Source organism: Doryrhamphus excisus, chromosome 22 (genome assembly GCF_030265055.1).
Source record: "Doryrhamphus excisus isolate RoL2022-K1 chromosome 22, RoL_Dexc_1.0, whole genome shotgun sequence".
Classification (NCBI taxonomy): domain Eukaryota; kingdom Metazoa; phylum Chordata; class Actinopteri; order Syngnathiformes; family Syngnathidae; genus Doryrhamphus; species Doryrhamphus excisus.
In genome coordinates this window covers 8,026,367-8,045,000 of record NC_080487.1, presented here as the reverse complement: position 1 = coordinate 8,045,000, position 18,634 = coordinate 8,026,367, and the positions used below count along the sequence as shown (strand labels likewise).

At 44.3% G+C, this 18,634-nt stretch overlaps 2 protein-coding genes across 6 annotated transcripts in view; one reads left to right on the top strand and one right to left on the bottom strand.

Moving 5' to 3' along the window:
* Positions 1-4,717, bottom strand: part of LOC131109625 (synaptopodin 2-like protein) — a 26,772-nt gene extending 22,055 nt beyond the window's left edge. Inside the window, exons 1-2 of the mRNA XM_058061823.1 lie at positions 4,527-4,717; positions 2,876-2,990 (exon numbers count right to left, since the gene is read on the bottom strand). Coding sequence (XP_057917806.1) covers positions 2,876-2,977 — 102 coding nt within the window. The 5' untranslated portion in view covers positions 2,978-2,990; positions 4,527-4,717. The remainder of the gene's footprint in view (positions 1-2,875; positions 2,991-4,526) is intronic.
* A 570-nt stretch (positions 4,718-5,287) lies between these two features.
* Positions 5,288-18,428, top strand: sec24c (SEC24 homolog C, COPII coat complex component). Of its 5 annotated transcripts, XM_058061819.1 has the most exons (25): positions 5,288-5,474; positions 6,376-6,557; positions 7,235-7,315; positions 7,956-8,082; positions 8,147-8,295; positions 8,398-9,141; positions 9,819-9,961; positions 10,358-10,426; positions 10,745-10,853; positions 10,955-11,082; positions 11,172-11,310; positions 11,384-11,499; positions 11,799-11,923; positions 12,300-12,491; positions 13,285-13,378; positions 13,470-13,586; positions 13,658-13,828; positions 13,918-14,014; positions 14,081-14,226; positions 14,459-14,597; positions 14,926-15,044; positions 15,117-15,296; positions 15,371-15,556; positions 16,348-16,437; positions 16,524-18,426. In XM_058061819.1, the coding sequence occupies exons 2-25, from the start codon at positions 6,395-6,397 to the stop codon at positions 16,662-16,664; spliced, it is 3,765 nt and encodes a 1,254-aa protein (XP_057917802.1). In that variant the 5' UTR covers positions 5,288-5,474; positions 6,376-6,394; the 3' UTR covers positions 16,665-18,426. The 5 variants fall into 5 exon arrangements, with proteins under 5 accessions (XP_057917802.1, XP_057917801.1, XP_057917804.1 ...); XM_058061818.1 differs by having other exon boundaries at positions 14,926-15,296; positions 16,524-18,428; XM_058061821.1 differs by lacking the exon at positions 10,358-10,426 and having other exon boundaries at positions 16,524-18,425.
* The last annotated feature ends 206 nt before the right edge of the window (positions 18,429-18,634 follow it).

The window sequence follows — 18,634 nt, the reverse complement described above, 5'->3', positions numbered from 1 at the left end:
ACAACCAGCATGTGTGCTGCCCTCACAAGGAAAATATCTGTACAGTGTATAGTTTTTTTTATTACTGTACCTCATTACTGTTGTGGAAAAAAATTCTATCATCCTAAGTAGGATAGAGAATGCCTGAAATAAATACATAACTCTGGCAGTTTTTATTACCTTTGCAAAACAAAGGGGTCAGACAACACACAGTATGCATGGCGGTCTGTAGGTGTCTGGCCAAGAGTGGTCTCTTGGCGGGAACTTTTATAGTCCATAGCATGCAAATGAATTACATTACAATAGAAAGGAGACATTCTTGTCACTCCCCGATACCGCCGTCATGTATGGGGTTAGCCTACACACCCGACCTTCTGGCACGGTTTGTCACACCCATGCGAGATAACCTCCTAGGGTCAACCATTTGGTGGTACCTCCTGATCTCCCCTGTCCCGTGAAGGGGGAGCTTTGATTAAAGAATGACCACCTCCGACACTGTCCCTAACCCCAGGTTACAGATAGCCTCCTGCTGTGCCACCATCCTTGAAGGGACAGCAGGATGTGCTCGGATGCAAAAGTTGAAGCTCTACGAAAGGCCGTAAAGTAATTCACACAATGTGTAACCTATGTTATGCCTGTGAAATATAAATTTTCCCATCACATTACTTACTACAAAGAGATATTAAAGTTATATATAAAGATAATTAATATACACCTTTGCGCTATGTTAAAATGTCAGCTGGAGGTCACTGAGATGACATCACTGGATTTTTTTGGAAGTCTGAATGTGTGAGTGCGCTGCCTATTAATCCTTACACCTTAAACACGCATCTTATCAAATAGTAGATATATGGATAATGTGTTTCCTACATATTGGATTGTATGTATGTAAGACTGGCTTTGATCAGTAATAATCTCACACATGCAAAGACACCTGAACCTTTCCATTGGTGGACCAAGAAGTCCATCTAACGGCATGCAACACATGTGAGCATAATGGAATAGGGTCTTTGAACAGCTGCCTGGACCAAACGGGGGGGGGGGGGGGTCATGTCTGTCATTCACTGTTATCCACATATCCAAAAATAAATACTTGCAGGAATGTCAAGCACATTCCAAGACAGAGATATGTGTGTATTGTAACACAACACAGAAGAACGTTCACCAATGATGCTGCTTGATAATCTATCTTGGTGTTTTTCCACCGGCACATACAAGCTCCTCTTAAAGGGGTTATTCTTATCCTGCGCTCTGCGCTTCATTCCCACCCAGGCTTATCTGAGGTATGCACACACACACACCAACAGAAGGATGCACACACTTGTACATCATGAGTGTTGCATCACACTGTGATTGAGAAGTTCCAGAGTAGCAGCCACAAGCAACCTTAAAGACCCAAAGAGAGAAACTGCATTGCATATTTACATTTTGCACTATTGGATCTTAAAGAGGTTCGAAATAGAGCTTAAAAATTCAAAAAGATTATTTGGGAGCGAGCCCTTCTCAGAGGGCTGAAGTTATTGTGTGTAGCTGTTCTATAGGAGTCCACAGCAAAAAAATAGCATAATAGGTTTGTTTGCAATAAATTGCTTACTCAAAAGGTTTTATGTATAACTCTTATTGAATTCTTATTGAATTCTGTAGCCCTACTTACAACCTCCTTAAGATCCAACACTGCAAAATGTTCATTCTTACCATTTTTCAACAAAAATTTTGACCATGAGTGTATTTGCCTTATGAGAGAGAGAACATTCTCCTTTTTTGAGGCCTTTCAATTGTCAACAGCATAAAATCTGAAGCACTAAAGGCCAAACATTGAATATGTGTTGCTGCACTGAAATGAAACCTGAGCCGGGATCCAACAGAGAGACATGTGTTCATGTTTTGTGACACATAAACCTAAAAAAAATCTCTGCAGGCACACTGAGCATCATTTAATTGAATGCTATCACATCCATCTGATACATCCTTATTAGAACGTCTAGGGAAAAAGCACAATGGCGTCTAATAAGTGTTAAGAATAGATCTGTATGGACACCGGTTGCAGCCAAATGAGCCACTGTGTGTATGGCTGAAATTACAAAAGTAGACACGTGACACAATCAGGATGCATACAAAGCTGAAAAGTGTGGGAAAGAGGCCTAAACAAACCCTGGCAGCCATTTTTAATTCTAAAAATTAAACAAAAAATTCTGTATACCGAGTGATACCGAGTGATACTGGTTGGGAATGCCTGCTCTAACTGGTTTCAGTGGTGGTTAAAGGTTATACAGTAAACCTCGGATATATCGGATTCAATTGTTCCCACTGGTTTTGTCCGATATAAGCGAAATCTGTTTTATGCGTATACCGGAAAATGTCCGTTTTACGCATATATCGGATTTATGTCCGGTATATGAGTAAATCGGATTTTATCCGTTATAAAAAGGCACTTCCTTGACTATGTTTCCAATGTACCTGGACGCGCAGGCAACGCTGCAAACGCTGCAAATGACGTCGTATAGCGGCCTGTCACGATTCGGCGAATCAGAGCGCCACGATGCGCCATCCGATATATGCGAGGGAAATTTAATGGAAATGCATTGGAACGGGACTGGAGATTTTGTCCAAAATAGGCGAAATCCGTTATAAAAATTCCGATATATGCAATGATTTTTTTTGGAAATTGGTTCTTTTTTATCTGTCCGTTGTGAGCGAATTTCCGATATATCCGAGTCCGATATATCCGAGGTTTACTGTACTGTATGGTCACACAGCTTTGTTTAAGTAAAGGATTACTTTCAGTAACTTCCCAGTCATTCATCTATTCAAAGCGGGCTATCCCCAAAAGACATACCATAGCAATAGAGTCAGTAGCATGATGCTGGTATATGTAGTAATTATTAATTCATCCCACCTTTGCCACCTGTAGAGGCTTCTGCTGCTCCATTCCTCCCTGAAGTCTGAAGCCCCATGGGGACCCCCCCGACAGAGAGACCACAATCTCCTCGGCCACCATTCTTGCTCAAGGTCTGCCAAGTGATGGTAGAAAGTTCCTCACTTCCTCTCAATCAATTTGAGAATATTTAACACCACCCATAAAAACAGGATAAGGCGGGCAGGGACGCTGCTGGCTTTCATTTGAGGGCAGAGGTCTGTGTGTGTCCCTCTATTCAACACATGTTGCAGGGAGGGGATGTTTGCCGATACACCATCCGAAAATAACCGCCATAGACCGTGACTCCCTCTTAAACAGGGGCTCGGGTAGGCAGGGCAAGGGGCGTGGGTCTGTCCAACAGCCAGCTCTTTGCCTCCATTTTACCCAAAGCATGTCAAAATTAGCAGCAGGGGAAAGTTGGGGAGAGAGGGTAATTGTCAATATTGGTTTCCTGTTTTGTCTGTCCTAAGAAATAACATTAGGTACACCTAACGTAATCCACACAGCTATATTATGAAAATGTACAAGTTGGGTTATCCCAAGAAGAGATTCAATCTTTAGTGAAGTAATTGTCTGGAAGATGTCAAAAAGCTCAGTGCTGGACTTCAGTCCATTCCATGACAAGAACCCTCAAACTAGGAAGCGCCTATTCTGTAATGCTGTTCTGCAGTCCCACCCACGCAGGGGTTGTACCTGTTGCCTATGTGGGTCTACATTGACAAGTCTCTCTCTCCTCAACCACCTTAATCCACTGTGCCGGGGAGAAAACATCTCAGGTGAGATCTCCTGGCCATGCCAGTAACGTTGGAAGCCATCTGAACCGTCAAGGTTACAGTTTTTCTCATCAGAGAATAAAACCTTTTTCCCACCGTTCAGTGCCCCATGTTTGATTCCACCTGGCAAAGTCTAAATGAGCAGTTTTGTGGCGTTGAAGGAGTCTTAAACTTTTGATCAGGTGAAAAACAGTTTGACAGAGGAATGACAAGTGAGGATCAAATTCGATCAGGTGATAATCATGTCTCATTCCTAAACAGCCCATTCTATGCCAACCTGAATTCCATTTTACAAAACAAGTGTTTAAAATATATAGTAAATAGTTAATAGTTAATAGCCTACACTTTCAAATTCACAACTCCTTACAGGTTAACTGGCAACTACACAACGAAATCTTTTGTAAACCAACCCAAAAGACAGGACAAAGTCATCACTCTTTTACGTGATGTCCCTGAACATATCTCACGTGGCCAACATGGCTGCTGCTGCACAAAGTGCACCATGCTATGCCTAACATTTAGCATTAGCAAATTAGCAACAATTGGAACAAAATCATTACAGTTATATACAATAATACCTGTAACAAATATAGTTTGACGGAGTAATACCTGTAACAAATACAGTTTGACAGAGTAATGGCAGGTGAGCGTCGACTTGTGTCACGGGACAATCTACTGTAAATTGCACGTTAATCATTTCAAGTTAGTTCAATAAACAAAGCGCATTCAGCCTGTAACTTCATGTCAAAGTGCAGTATGGGCTAATATCAATTAGCTAACGCGTTCAAATGCACATCACATTGTAAATGACAAGATATACACAAACAGTAAACATCAAACCACGAAATATCACGGACCGTGTAAAATCCACAGTTCTGGACAGTTTCGACGGCAGCTTGCACATGTCACCATTCACCAGTAACAGGCGCTGTTGCAACACTTCTGCCATACTTTAACACAGCACATTTATACTCAATCCATCTATCCATCCATCCATCAATCCATGCATCCATGTTCAATACCGCTTATCCTTATTCGGCTGATTTCGGGCGAGAGGCGGGATACACCCTGGGCTGGTCGCCAGCCAATCACAGGGCACACAGACAAACAACCATTCACACTCACATTCATTCCATTGACAATTTGGAGTCGCCAATGAACCTAATATGCATGTTTTTGGAATGTGGGAGGAAACCAGGGTACCCGGAAAACCCACTCAGGCACGGGGAGAACATGCAAACTCACACAGAGATGCCCAAGCAAAGATTCCAGGCACTTGCACTCATACAAGTATACATACTGTATATATACCTTGTATGTGATTTACGTATATTTATTTACGCATTTACGTATATATGTTTGGTTTTACACCAAACAAAAGTATTTTACTGTATGTTTACTATTTATGTTAAAAGCCACTAGCAGCTAAAATGGCAGCATAATTCAGTTACATTACATGGTTAAAAATTACATGGTTAAATGGGTGATCTAATAATCGGATAAATCTAATAAAGTAATTATAATGAATTCATAATCACTTCAACCGTGGATGTTTGTCGGTGTTAAAGAAGCTCAAAGAGTTACGACACGTACATGTATTAATCAACAGGGGAAGGCGGAAGTATGTGCGCCATTGGCCGGAAGTGGACGTGGCATACCGCTGCAGCAGTTCCGCTGAATGTCCGTTTCTTATTCCAAGAAGGGATTAGCAGAAACAACTCGGGACGACATCGACTTTCTAACTTGTCGAGTTTACAAGCTTACGAAGGGCCAAGTTAAGCCTTATTATTGACGACACTTTGGAGGTGGGTTTAGATTTAATACAGAGGCAGCGTGTGACATCCACGTCCGGATTTTCTGAATATGTCAGCCGCTGTTTGCTAATGCTTTTTCACGCTAGCTGAGAGTAGCTTTAGCTTCAATGCTAAGTGCTAGCTCCGGTCACAGCTGATTCAAACGCCGCTGCTGTCACCACGAACAAATTGGTCGGCTAGCGCACGTTAGCCCCCCCCCCCAGTTGAGACTTATGCCGAGTCGACAGTGTTGCTTTGCACCTTGTAACCTGCTTATCAGTGTTATTGTCTGAGCTAATGTTAGCTGCCGAGTTAGCTAGCTTTAATGCGGCATTGAAGCTATATTCACTCCGCACACTGCTAACTAGCATTGAGAGCTTTAGTGTGTTGCATTTTGTTCACAGTACAATGTTTTTACATTATCAGCAACATATTTCACTTTTAGTCTGGTGTAAGCCGGGTTTAATGACGATATGGTTGAGACATCACAACCCGCAACCCAGATGTGTGTCACTGAGTAGGCCCGACACACTAAGCGCGGCGATTGTGTTTCTCGTAGCACCTGAACAGTTGAATTATTTAAAACCCTGCTCGTTTAACTCTTGTCTGTCAGACGATACGCACAGCTCTTGTCATAGATAACGTGCATTTGTTGAAAGAACGTCCGATAAATAGTGGATATACATAACTTAATGCCACCATGAAAATATAGAAACGTCTTATTAGTTTGACACAAGTTGAAAGGGGCGTGGTCATTAAGGCAAAGCAAACAAGGGTGTTGCTAGTTTTAACATCTTTATGCTAAATAAAGGTCGCTGCAACACTACCACCAATCTCAATAGTGTTTCCTCCGGAGACTGCTGTCATGGTTTTGCAGTGAAGTGTGACTTTGATGATGTTTTATGTTGTTCAGATTTAGGGATGAACTGAAGATGAATGTAAATCGGCACACTCCAATGGCCTCTCCTTACGGCCAGCCTCAGCCCGGCTATGGGCAGCCCACCTTTACCCATCTGGATGGAGGGGGATACCCATCATCATACGCACCTTACAATGGCCCCATGTCGGCCTACCAACCTGGAGCTCCACCACAAGGTAAAGTCGTGCATACACCCGGAAAGATGTCTTAGTCAGTATCAAGATTGCGAGAATTAAGTTTTTGTAATGTGTAATTTCCGAGCCCTCATGTTTAAAAATGGCGTCGCCCAAGTGCAAGCTAGTTAAGGCAGCTCTGTGTCTTCTGCAGCATTTTTAGTCTTTAATAGTGTTTTAGTATTTAATATTTATTACGTGTATGTTATTTTTAGTGCCATGCCGACCCCTTAAGCAAGTGTGCAGTTGCCGTTTGCTTCATTGTTTACACTCTGGAGTAGCAGTTAGTTTTGGTCTATACCAGCCAGCCCTAGTATATCTGTGATGTATATTAATGTGACATCGTATGCATGTTTGAACTAAATTAAGAAAGAGGAAAGTCACTACGCCATACTTTTGTAATCGCTTATCCTGCTCAGGATCACGGGCAAAACGGGAGCCTATCCTAGCTGACTATGGGCGATAGACAGACTAGACGGTGAATTGGCCAAGTCGAAATGTCACAAGAAAGAAATATTTATATTGTAATCGTGGTGGGGAAAGAAAGTCAAGTTCCTATCCTATTTGCACTAATAACCTTTTGTCTCTGTACCTTTGCATGCTAATCTAAATCTAGGATACCTTTGTGTTGCCAACACATCATCCTTCCTTTGCCTACTTTTTCCTCTCTTGTATTTCAGGTTATTCATCTTTCACCACCTTTCCCTCTAAGGCTACGGCAGCCAACCCAGTCTCTGAGCTCTCCTCTCCTCTTGACCTAGGTAACACCCTCCTTTCTTTCTCTTCCTCACCTGTTTCACACTCCACATATCGTCTGCAGGATTTTTTTTTTAAATCTGTGGTGGTGGACTGCATGGGAGGGCGGACTGCCGCCGCTCTGTCGTGTCAAGTGTGTCTGCATTTTTAAAAATTATGACACTGATTCCCTCCACTAATCAGCTCTGCCCCCCACTGTAGAATTAAACACAACCAGTCTGCCAGACAGCGGCTATAAAGCCCTGGTCCCAACCTGCTGTACTTGCAAGTGTGGGCATAATTTGGGGATGGGTACCACCTCAGTACGGATATGGGAGCATACTGATACATGTAGCACTTTTAGTGCAGCAGGAACTTTGTTTGCGGGGCTGCGTCAGTCTGCGCATGACGTGTGACGCGTGTGCCCTCTGCAACCACTTCTGACTCCCTGAGCACGCGTATGGTGGGTGCATGTCAGTCTTGGTACCTCCCCAGTTCGGCTGTCCAATGAGTGTGCACAGCGTGTGTGGACCGTGACGAGTGAGCGTTTATGCCGCGCTTGAAAGGCCCATTGTACACACTGATTTCAGCAGTGGTGCCAAGCTAACAGACAAGTGCCAGTATTTAGTCTCCTCTCTTGTCTGACTAGATTTTGTGTATTTTTAGGTCATGGCAGGGCTCCACCCACTTCTGGCTCCCCGCCAGTATCAGCTACTCAAGTGTACAACCAGTATGGTCACCATCAGGGGGACATGCAGAATGGACCCCCCCCATCGACGCAAGCGCCCTCCAGGTAAACATTTAGTGCAGTCATTAAGATACTTGGTGACCAAAACATTTTTTGTTTTGTTTTCCAGGCCTGCTGCGGTGTCTCAGTCCTACTCAGGGCCACCCACCTCCTTCCCTCAACACTACGGGCCCCCACACACAATGCAGCACGTCACCAATCAGATGGGTGGGATGCAGATTTCCTCTGGTTCCTCCAGCCCTGCTGTGCCTGGATATGGTTGGCTATGATTACAGACATATTTTTAATACTAATCATAATAATGAGAATGACAATGATGATAGTAATTTGATGAAGACTGACATGTCACTCTCTGCTCAGCACCGCCACACAGTTCCCAGCCGCCAGTCAGCGCTTCCTTCTCAACACCTCCTCCCTCAACCTACACGCAAGCTCCGCCCCCCACGTCATCCCCTCCAACCAAGCAGCCACCACCGCCCACCCAGCAGCCACCCCCGCCCAGTGTGCCCGCCGCTCCTCTGCAATACTACGGAGGCCCCCCTCCCTCCCAGCAGCTATTTAATTCTTCTCTCCCTCCTACCTCTCAACAGCAGATTGCCCCCCCTGCGCCGCCTTCCCCCTCCACTCAACAGCCGTTTCCTCTTTGCCCCTATTCTGGTCCTCCGCCAACCCAAGCTCCCTCTTCATCAGTGTCGCAGCCTCAGCAGCCGTTTCCCCCCTCTCAGCCTGCATTCTCCTCAGCCCCTCCACCTGTCAGTCAGACCTCTTTTGCCTCTGGCCAGGGCTCTTTCCCTCCAAGAGAGCCCCTTCCTTCCTTCTCTCAACCTGGGTCAAATCCTCTGCCTGGCCCCCCTCCAATGTCACTGCCCTCTGGCCAGTACCCTGGCCCCATGCCGCCTCAACAGCAACATCAACACCTTCCCTCTCAGCCGCCACCCTTCCCCGCAGGTCCCCTTCCCCCCAGACCACAGATGCCCCCCACATCAATGCATCAGAGCAACCACTTACCTCCAGGACCACAGGGGCCACCAGGCCCTCCTGGACTGATGCAACATCCCCCACTTCAGCCTGGCATGCCAGGGGGGTACCCACCCCAACAGAATGGTGAATAGATTATTCTATTTACTGCAGAGGGTACCTGACATCCATTAGAAATAATGTCTTGGTGTGTTTAGGGTTTATGAAAGTAGTCTACAATACTTAATATCGGTGGTTCTCAACTGGTGGGTCAGGTCTTTGCGGAGGGGGGGGGGAATGACCGACTCAATGTCCATGAATGCACTTGATGTTCTTGTCTGTGACAATCGTTTACTATGGCCTGTGAGGTGCATGTCAACAACACTTACAATGTTGGAATGGCTGTGTCTTCCAGCACAAGACGTGTTTCCCAAGTACAGCATTGTAAGCTCGCTCAAGTTAACTCGTTTTGTTGTGTTGTAATGCACAGAAAAAGGAAATACATTTGTTTGTGTCACATCAGGATTGTGAATGATGGGCAAAAATTCCCCCCAAAAGTGCAGTTCCCCTTTAACGTGCTGTCTGTCCGACACATAGTTGCAGATATCTGCTGGAGTGCGCCATAATGAGACCGTTTGAGTTGAAAAATTCCTGCAGTTTGGGTCACCTCTTCTCATTGAGGGGTGATGGTGGGTCCTGCATCCCAACCACTTGACAATCACTGTTATGTGATATGTAATATACAATGCTATACTGTGCTATACAATGCTATACTGTGTAGAAATAGTACTGGTGTAAAGCTGAAGTTGGTCAACTCCCCACAGGTGCATTTGGGCAGGCGAGAGGCCCTCAGCCTGGCTACCCGGGCCCCTATACTGGCCTGCAAAACTACGGCGCATCTGCACCAGCACCTACCCCTGCACCCCCCGGACAGAAAAGACTGGACCCAGACAGCATTCCTAGCCCGGTAAGGAGGACAGTACATTGGTTAAGACATATTTGTATTGTTTCATTTAACTGTTGGGCCAGTAAGTCACTCTGATGATGCAACATGCTTACCTATGAAGCAGGTTGGATAGTTACAATGGAAAACCGGATCATATGATGGGCAGCATGTGTGTCAGACTGTCTGCTACTGTATTACTTTCTATAATGAGCATGATTGACGCTGTGTAGTCACAATAATCAATGCTGTATGACTGACAGTTCCTATCTGAATAACCATTCTTCCTGCCACTCAGTGACATTTGGCTGTTTTCTCTCGCCACACACTGCTCCCCTCTTTCAATTTCTTTCTCTCTGGTGTTGATTGTTTTTGTCTTGTTTTGCACCTCGTTGCCGGACAAAACTTTTGAATGTAAAGCAAGCGTCTGACATGCCGGCTGTGCAGAAATCAAGACATAGAATAGATCCAGACGCTATTCCCAGCCCAGTAAGTTTCCCCGTGTGTCCCCTTTTGTCCCCTCGGTCTTGTCTGTGCTGGCTTTTCAACACACAACCACAAACCCACCACTTGATCTTTCCACTGTCACTCTTGTTGGGCGTACAGAGGCCATCCTGGTTTTTTCGTCTTCTTTTCTCCCCCCCCTGCACACACTCTCTATTCATTGCATGTTGGTCTGCATGCCTGGAAGATTTGTTTTGTCACTGTGCGTTGGCATGTTTGCTAAAAGGCTGTGTGTGTATAGTTCATACCCCAAACATATGTATATGAAAATTATGTTTTTATTTTCTTTTTTGACTTTTGCAGATCCAAGTCATAGAGGACGACAAGGCCAAGAGTACAGAGCCTTTCAGCACTGGAGTTAGGGGACAAGCCCCACCGCTGGTCACCACCAACTTTCAAGTCAAAGACCAAGGTGGATCCTTCAGACATCTGGCGGGTTCTCAGTTAAAGGGGACGGGACGGGGGGGTGGAGTCACCTTATCCACCTTATCCACCATGTTGTTTTGTATGCAGGGAGCGCCAGCCCCAGGTTCATCCGCTTTACGGCCTACAACATGCCGTGCACGGCCGACATGGCGAAGCAGTCTCAGGTGCCTCTGGCGGCTGTCATCAAGCCCCTTGCCACGCTGCCGCCAGATGAGGTGAACCCCGGTGCTCCTGTTCTTTAAGCTTTAATTGCAAGAATATAGTAATAAAACACACTTTATATGGGTTATTTTTTTGTCATCAGACACCCCCATACCTAGTGGACCACGGAGAAGGTGGTCCTGTCCGTTGCAACCGCTGCAAAGCCTACATGTGTCCATACATGCAATTCATCGAAGGGGGGCGTCGCTTCCAGTGTGGGTTTTGCTCCTGTGTCACAGAAGGTAAGTTAATGATAATACAATATATATATAATGTAATATTGGTTTTATTATATTAATATTCCTTTGTGTGCAGTTCCTCCGCATTATTTCCAGCATCTCGACCACACTGGGAAGAGAGTAGACTTCTATGACCGACCAGAGCTCTCGCTGGGCAGCTACGAGTTCCAGGCTACCGTCGACTACTGTAAAGTACGTCCCAGTGTCTTTCACAAATTGGTGGTTTTACTGGCTTATATTGTATTTTCCTTCATTTAGCCATTTTATGTTTGAAAATGCATAATTTGGGGCAAAAATGCGTTTAATTTGCTTAAATATGCCTTAAATATCTTTTAGTAATAGGCCATCGTCAACCACTAAACAGTGATCATTTATTAATTTTTTGAAAACCCACAATGGTGTAAGGGAGGGATGTTCAAACTGCAATGTAGCAATGTAACTGCAATGGTCGACTGTACTTCATCTTTCACTGATGGAGCTTTTGTCCTTAGAACAACAAGCTTCCTCAGCCTCCGGCTTTCATCTTCTTTATCGACGTGTCCTACAACGCGGTGAAGAGCGGCATGGTCAGCATTGTCTGTCAAGAACTTAAGACGCTCCTGGACCACCTGCCCAGGTACTCAAGCCCACGCAACAAAGGGAAATGTGAAGTATTGGTAATGCATTTAAAGGAGACCGATTATGCTCATTTTTCTGCCTTTTGTATTGAGTTATGGACTCCTGTAGAGCAGCTACACATGATTAACCGCACAGAAAGCTTTATAGATCTTCCAGAATCTTCACCTATTCCAGCTTTATTTCCTTGGATTTCCAAAACGGTCTGTGTTAAGTTATTCCATCCTCATTTCCAAATGCGCAAACCACATTATCTGACACTTTGGCATTGTTTAACACGAAAATACAACAGAAATGTGGGAAAAGCATATTAGGTCCCCTTTTAAAGGAACAATCACTTTTTGGATGGTTAGGAGATGCCTTTGTGTCGTCCACAGACAGAACCCAGACGCGGACTCAGTGGTCCGAGTGGGCTTTGTCACTTACAACAAGGTCCTGCATTTCTACAACGTCAAGTCCAGCCTGGCACAGCCACAGATGCTGGTGGTGTCAGACGTGTCGGACATGTTCGTGCCACTGCTGGACGGCTTCCTTGTCAATGTCAACGAGAGCCGCCTGGTCATCGAAAGGTCAGCACACTTAGTAAGAGCCTATGATTTCTGCGTTAATAGAATTGGAGAATTGGCCGATGAAAATAGAAATTGCTGTTACACATGGAAACTCGTGTAATATGAATGGAATGCTGTCATTGTGGGGAGAAGGAATGTTGGGTTGGGAAAATTCCCAACAAACCTCCACTAAGCCAACCCTCAGCAACCTAAAATAGGCGAGCAAAATGCTCCTATGGATCTTTATTGGAAGCTGAGGTTAGCAGCTGGTTCGAATGTGTGCTTGTGACTCGGGCTGTATGAGTGTGTTCACACCGTGCTGTTTTACGGCTTGTTAATGTTGGCAAGCATTCAAGGATGCCCAGGCACCCAGCACTCGAGACATTCTCAACACACAAAACACTTCTGGCCTTGAGCATAAGAGCTCAGTGCGCAACATCCCAAAATAAAGGTGTCTCCAAAAAATACCTTACTCAAATAGAGCAATTGGAATTGCATCTGTGACTATGCTTTACATTTTTGGGGGGATTTTGCTACAATGTGTGCAGAGGCAATAAAAGTTAGCCAAGCTACATCCAATTCTGAATGACTTTCTTGGGCAATATTGTCCAAAGACGCGATGTATCAATTAATGTAAAGATTTTTTCATTTAATTCAATAACTCAGAACACACACATTCTGTGGTGGTAAATTAAGTGTAAAAGTTAAACGGAATTCAAAAAAATGTAAAAAGAATATGGGAAAATCCAAATATTTAATAGGGCCCTCAGTAATGTCCCATTTTGGTCAAACATGCACTTTCCATGTTCTCCAGTTTGCTGGACCACATCCCGGTGATGTTTGCAGACACCAGAGAGACCGAGACAGTCTTTGGACCTGTTATACAGGCCGGGCTGGAGGCACTAAAGGTAACCTGCGCAGGAAGTAGTGCAACTTTGAGCAAGCATGGATCTTTGGGCTCTGTGCTTTGCGTGTGTACTAGTGCATTGTGTTCCTCAGGCCGCAGACTGCGCAGGGAAGCTGTTTGTGTTCCACACCTCGTTGCCCATTGCTGAGGCTCCTGGTAAACTGAAGAACAGGGACGACAAGAAGCTGATTGGAACTGATAAGGAAAAGGTACGTATGTGGGCGTGTTCTATGTAGAAACTTGGCTTGATTGATGGACTGATGTTTGTGGTTCTATTCAGTCTCTGTTTCAGCCCCAAGTAACTTCCTACAACACACTGGCTAAGGAGTGCGTCGCTCAAGGCTGCTGCGTGGACCTCTTCCTCTTCCCCAACCAGTACGTGGACGTAGCCACATTAAGTGTGGTTCCTGTCTCCACTGGAGGCTCAGTGTACAAGTACACCTACTTCGAGGTGGGATAAGCTTCTTGTCATTCATCCTGAAATGTACTGTATCTTCTAAACCTCAACGTGTTTTCATTTGAGTTCCTTTGTAATTCCAGGCTCAGTCGGACCAGGAGAGATTCCTCAACGACCTGAGACGAGACGTTCAAAAGCCTGTTGGCTTTGACGCCGTCATGAGGGTTCGAACCAGCACAGGTGAGTCTCCACATCCAAAGAAGACTGCTAGCCAGAGGGAGCTTGCTGCAAGTCTATCCTTTTAAGGTATTCGAGCGACGGACTTCTTCGGCTCCTTCTTCATGAGCAACACAACCGACGTGGAGCTGGCGGGACTGGACTGCGACAAGACGGTCACGGTGGAGTTCAAACACGACGACAAACTTAGTGAGGAGACCGGGGCGCTCGTCCAGGTGAGTGCAAGACATCTCACTTACCTACTAATTACACAAAGATGACATAATATATATAACTTCTTAGCATAGCTACATTTAAAGAATGAAAAAAATCAGTGGAATAATTTAGACACCCCTGCCTGATACTATTAGCAGAGGTGGGAAAAGTTGTATGTTTTGCAGATTTTTTTTATTATTGGATTTATGTGATTTGGCCTAAACTCGTTTATCTCCCTACCTCCCACCCCAGTGCGCTGTCCTCTACACCAGCTGCGGTGGCCAAAGGCGCCTGCGCATCCACAACATAGCGGTGAACTGCTGCTCCCAGCTGGCCGACGTCTACCGCAACTGTGAGACAGACACCATCATCAACTTCCTCTCCAAATATGGTGAGGACTGAGACGGCTTCAAATTCAGTGGACGCCACATGCCTTTTTATTGTAGTGCAGTAGAACCATGTGACTTCTGTCAGCCAATCACCATATAAGTACAATAATAATATCAATACGTCTAAAAATAATTGTTAAACATAATGAACACAATAAAATGATATAATAATAATTATTATTATAAGTCTTAATAATTAAAAATATATATTTTGTACTATTGTGACTGGTTTTTAAATTCATTATTTTTAATGGTCACTATTTTTTTTTTTTTTGGTAGCCAGATTTTTTCCCCATCTTTTTACTAACTGATGAGCGTTTTTTTTGTCAGCTTTCCGTGGTGTCCTGAACAACTCCACCAAGGCGGTGAGGGACACTCTGGTCAACCAGTGTGCTCAGATTCTGGGCTGCTATCGCAAGAACTGTGCAAATCCCTCATCAGTTGGTCAGGTAGCAAAACCTCCCTGGTCTCAACCTCACTCTGGTATCTTAAGATCTCCAGACATTTATTTTTTCCTCCAGTTGATCCTCCCCGAGTGCATGAAGCTTCTGCCAGTCTACCTGAACTGCGTGCTAAAAAGTGACGTGCTGCTGCCTGGCGCTGATGTGTCGCTGGATGACCGAGCATACCTGCGACAGCTCATTAGCTGCATGGATGTGGCCGAGACCCATGTCTTTTTCTACCCTCGCTTGCTGCCACTGGTCTGTCCTCATTCCCATATTCTCACTTTTATGGGATTCTAAAACAAAAAACAAACCATATGGATATATTTCAGATGAAGCTGGAAAGTGGCTCTTTGCCGGTGGCGGTGAGAGACTCTGAGGAGAGGCTGTCCAAAGGCGGCGTTTACCTGCTGGAGACGGGCCTACATCTCTTCCTGTGGGTGGGAGCCAACGCTCAACAAGAGCTGCTGCTCAACATCTTTGGAACGTCCAGCTTCAGCCAGATCGACTCCACCATGGTGAGAGCAGTCTTTCCTCTTGGACTGATATTTAATTCATGTAGAAAATTAGGTTTGCAGTGGTCCTTTGTTTATCGTGGTTAAGTGGTCCAGAGCCGACCGTGATAAATGAAGTAGGATTCATTAATAAATTTAATATGTTTGTAGTTAGAGCAGAAAACCTGTAGCACTCTTTTTACCATTATTAGAGCCCCCAAGACATGAAATAACACCCCTATAGTCACTTTTACACTCCTATTACCAATATAGTGGATATAGATACTAAATTTTGATAGATAACTGTCCTACAAGTTAACGGCGATAATTGATATTATTGAAAACATTTTTCTACCATTTTTTCTTATTTATACGGCATAATAATGTGAATAATTTGTATAAAAAGCAATTAACCTTAACATTGTAATTGGAATATCAAGCACTTTTAAATAAAATGCATTAAACAACATAATAGACAAAAAACGGCCAGTGAAAATAAAATTGCACTTCAATCAAACTCACAATCTCTCATGCCAATTAAAAGAACACACAACAATAAATACAATAAATGGCATAGAAAATGGATGGATGCATGTGTATGATTCCTCAACAGGACGGCTTAACGTACAGCAAATAGCAATGTTACACCTCCAGCTATGTATATTGTTTTTCCCAGTTCGGAAAATCGGACATACACGGTGTGCATACAAGTAATGAGACACGGAACTTGACCTATAGCGGTGGCGTCTGAAATAAGCAAGGTAATTACAATGTTGCATCGCTAGCTTTACTATATTATTCGTGTGAACTTCCAGACAAGTCTGCCGGTGTTGGACAACCCATTTTCACAAAGACTCAGAGAAATTGTGGACTCCTTCAGAGCACAGCGGTCGCGATACATGAAGGTAAATGTGTGAGAAGGGTTTGTTTATCATGTTTTTGGTGTTGTACATGAATATAATAACTGTGTGTGCAATGTCATGCCCCGTAGCTAATGGTGGTAAAGCAGGAGGACCGCTCGGAGCTCATCTTCAGGCACTTTATGGTGGAGGACAAGAGCGCCAGCGGGGGAGCGTCCTACGTGGACTTCCTGTGTCATATGCACAAGGAGATCCGCCAGCTCCTCAGCTAGGTTCACAAAGTCCCGCCTTCCAACTTCCTCTCTCCTAAGTTTTTTTTTTTTTTTAACCTAATAAACTTTAAAGCTCTCCTCACTGTCATACGGAGATACGCTGTCGCAGTCCCTGCTGCGTGTGCGCGCGCATGCGTGAGAAGGAGATAATCTGATGTTAATAGAGCTTTACTCTGCCTCAAATCTACTGTGGCTGGAGGAGAAGGGAGAGTAATGATGTATATTAAAACAAACACGTAAAGAATGATGTGTTATGCAACTGACTGTATTTACTAGCACTGAAAAGGCAATTTTTTAATAATTATCAATAATCATCCTAAGAGTTAAAGGATGTCTACTAGCAAGACATGAATGGAATCAAATAAATGCTGTAAACCCAGCCCAGCCCCCCACCCCAGCACCTCCTTAATGGTGTGTGCGTGTGATTTTCTTTTTTTTTTTTAATGTACATTTCAGCTCCTGTTTTCCTTGCCTGGCAACATGGTGAATATGGCCATAACATTAGGTACACCCAGACAAGAAGCGCCATCAACGCAGGCAGCTTTAGCAGAAATATTTCATTCTTGTTATGCTCATTTCTGAGGGTCTTTGCCAAAATGTAGGGAAGGCCCTGCCCTCGCAGGTGTACCTAATGAAGTGTGTGTGTATATACACACACACACGAAGTATACACTGTATAGAATAATTAACCTTTTTAAGTTAAGACCACTGATTAAATATAAAACAGACAGCTTTTATGAATAAGGAAGGGCGGCCTTTTTTGAAGTGTGTGTGTGTGTGTGTGTGTGTGTGTGTGTGTGTGTGTGTGTGTGTGTGTGTGTGTGTGTGTGTGTGTGTGTGTGTGTGTGTGTGTGTGTGTGTGTGTGTGTGTGTGTGTGTGTGTGTGTGTGTGTGTGTGTGTGTGTGTGTGTGTGTGTGTGTGTGTGTGTGCGCGCGCGCGCATACGTGGGTGTGCTTGGTCCTGAGGAACAGAGGGCCCCTCTAAAACAAACCCACCTACCAAATTGAACTCAATACATTTTTTAGTGCTAATGTGAAGCCCTCTGTTCTCCTTCTGTCCACTGACATGATTTCAAACCCATTACGTTGACTACAATCTTTAGTTTGGTTCCCTTTTTTTTTTGTCTTTAAGTTGTTTTGGGGTTTTTTTTCATTGCTTTTTGGGACTGCTAATAAAAATGATTGTTAAAAGGGATTTCAACATTGAGTTTTTTTGAACAGTTAACATGGGAGGTAGATCTCCCACTGCTAACGAAAACGTTCTTTTGTAAAAGTTAATTTTATATCAGGAGCGAAAATCCAATTACCGGAATTAGTCGCCTGTGATGTTGCGCCAAGATTGTGTGCATTAGTAAACGCGGTGAGCTCCACGGCATCAGTGCTGCTTCTGACAAAGTGTGTCTGACAATGAGTGCTCCTCCTCAGGCAGGCGAGGTTGGAGGAGCACCAGCGGTGCCTACTCTTTAGGGGTGTCCAGCCAGTAGCTCCTAAACACTATTCAATTAGCTCCCCAAAGACTATTCATTTATCATAAAGTCCTATATCAACACTATATTAGAAAGTTGGTTTTGTTCGTAGTTAGGGAGCACTTTGGGGGTGTAACCAATCACAATGGAATGGGTAGAATAAGTCAAAATAGACCATTTTTGTGGGAAGCACCAATCCAAGGAATTGGAGCTGGAATAGGTTCAGATCCTGTAAGATCTGTGCGGTTTATTGTGTGTAGATGCTCTATAGGAGTCCACAACTCAACACAAAGGGTTTAAATAATTCCTTCAAGCTGGAATTTCCAACAAGTCCCTGGCCCTCCCCACTTCCACTTGGCAGCTGACCCAGCCCTGTTAAGCTGCAGCCACAGGAAATCAAGAAAATACTTAAATCTATCCTGATTTTGTTTGTTGGAGGGGGGGAAAGGAAAAAAAGTGGATTAATTTTGACCGGGGGGGTGTCTCCTGGTTCCCTGCATGCAT

What these genes read in the sequence shown, in the direction of transcription:
- sec24c (XM_058061818.1), top strand. Translation starts at nt 6,395, where the DNA reads ATGAATGTAAATCGGCACACTCCAATGGCCTCTCCTTACGGCCAGCCT. An exon ending in ACAAGTACACCTACTTCGAG is followed by an intron (nt 13,829 to 13,917) that starts GTGGGATAAGCT and finishes TTGTAATTCCAG; the next exon opens with GCTCAGTCGGACCAGGAGAG. An exon ending in CAACTTCCTCTCCAAATATG is followed by an intron (nt 14,598 to 14,925) that starts GTGAGGACTGAG and finishes TTTTTTTGTCAG; the next exon opens with CTTTCCGTGGTGTCCTGAAC.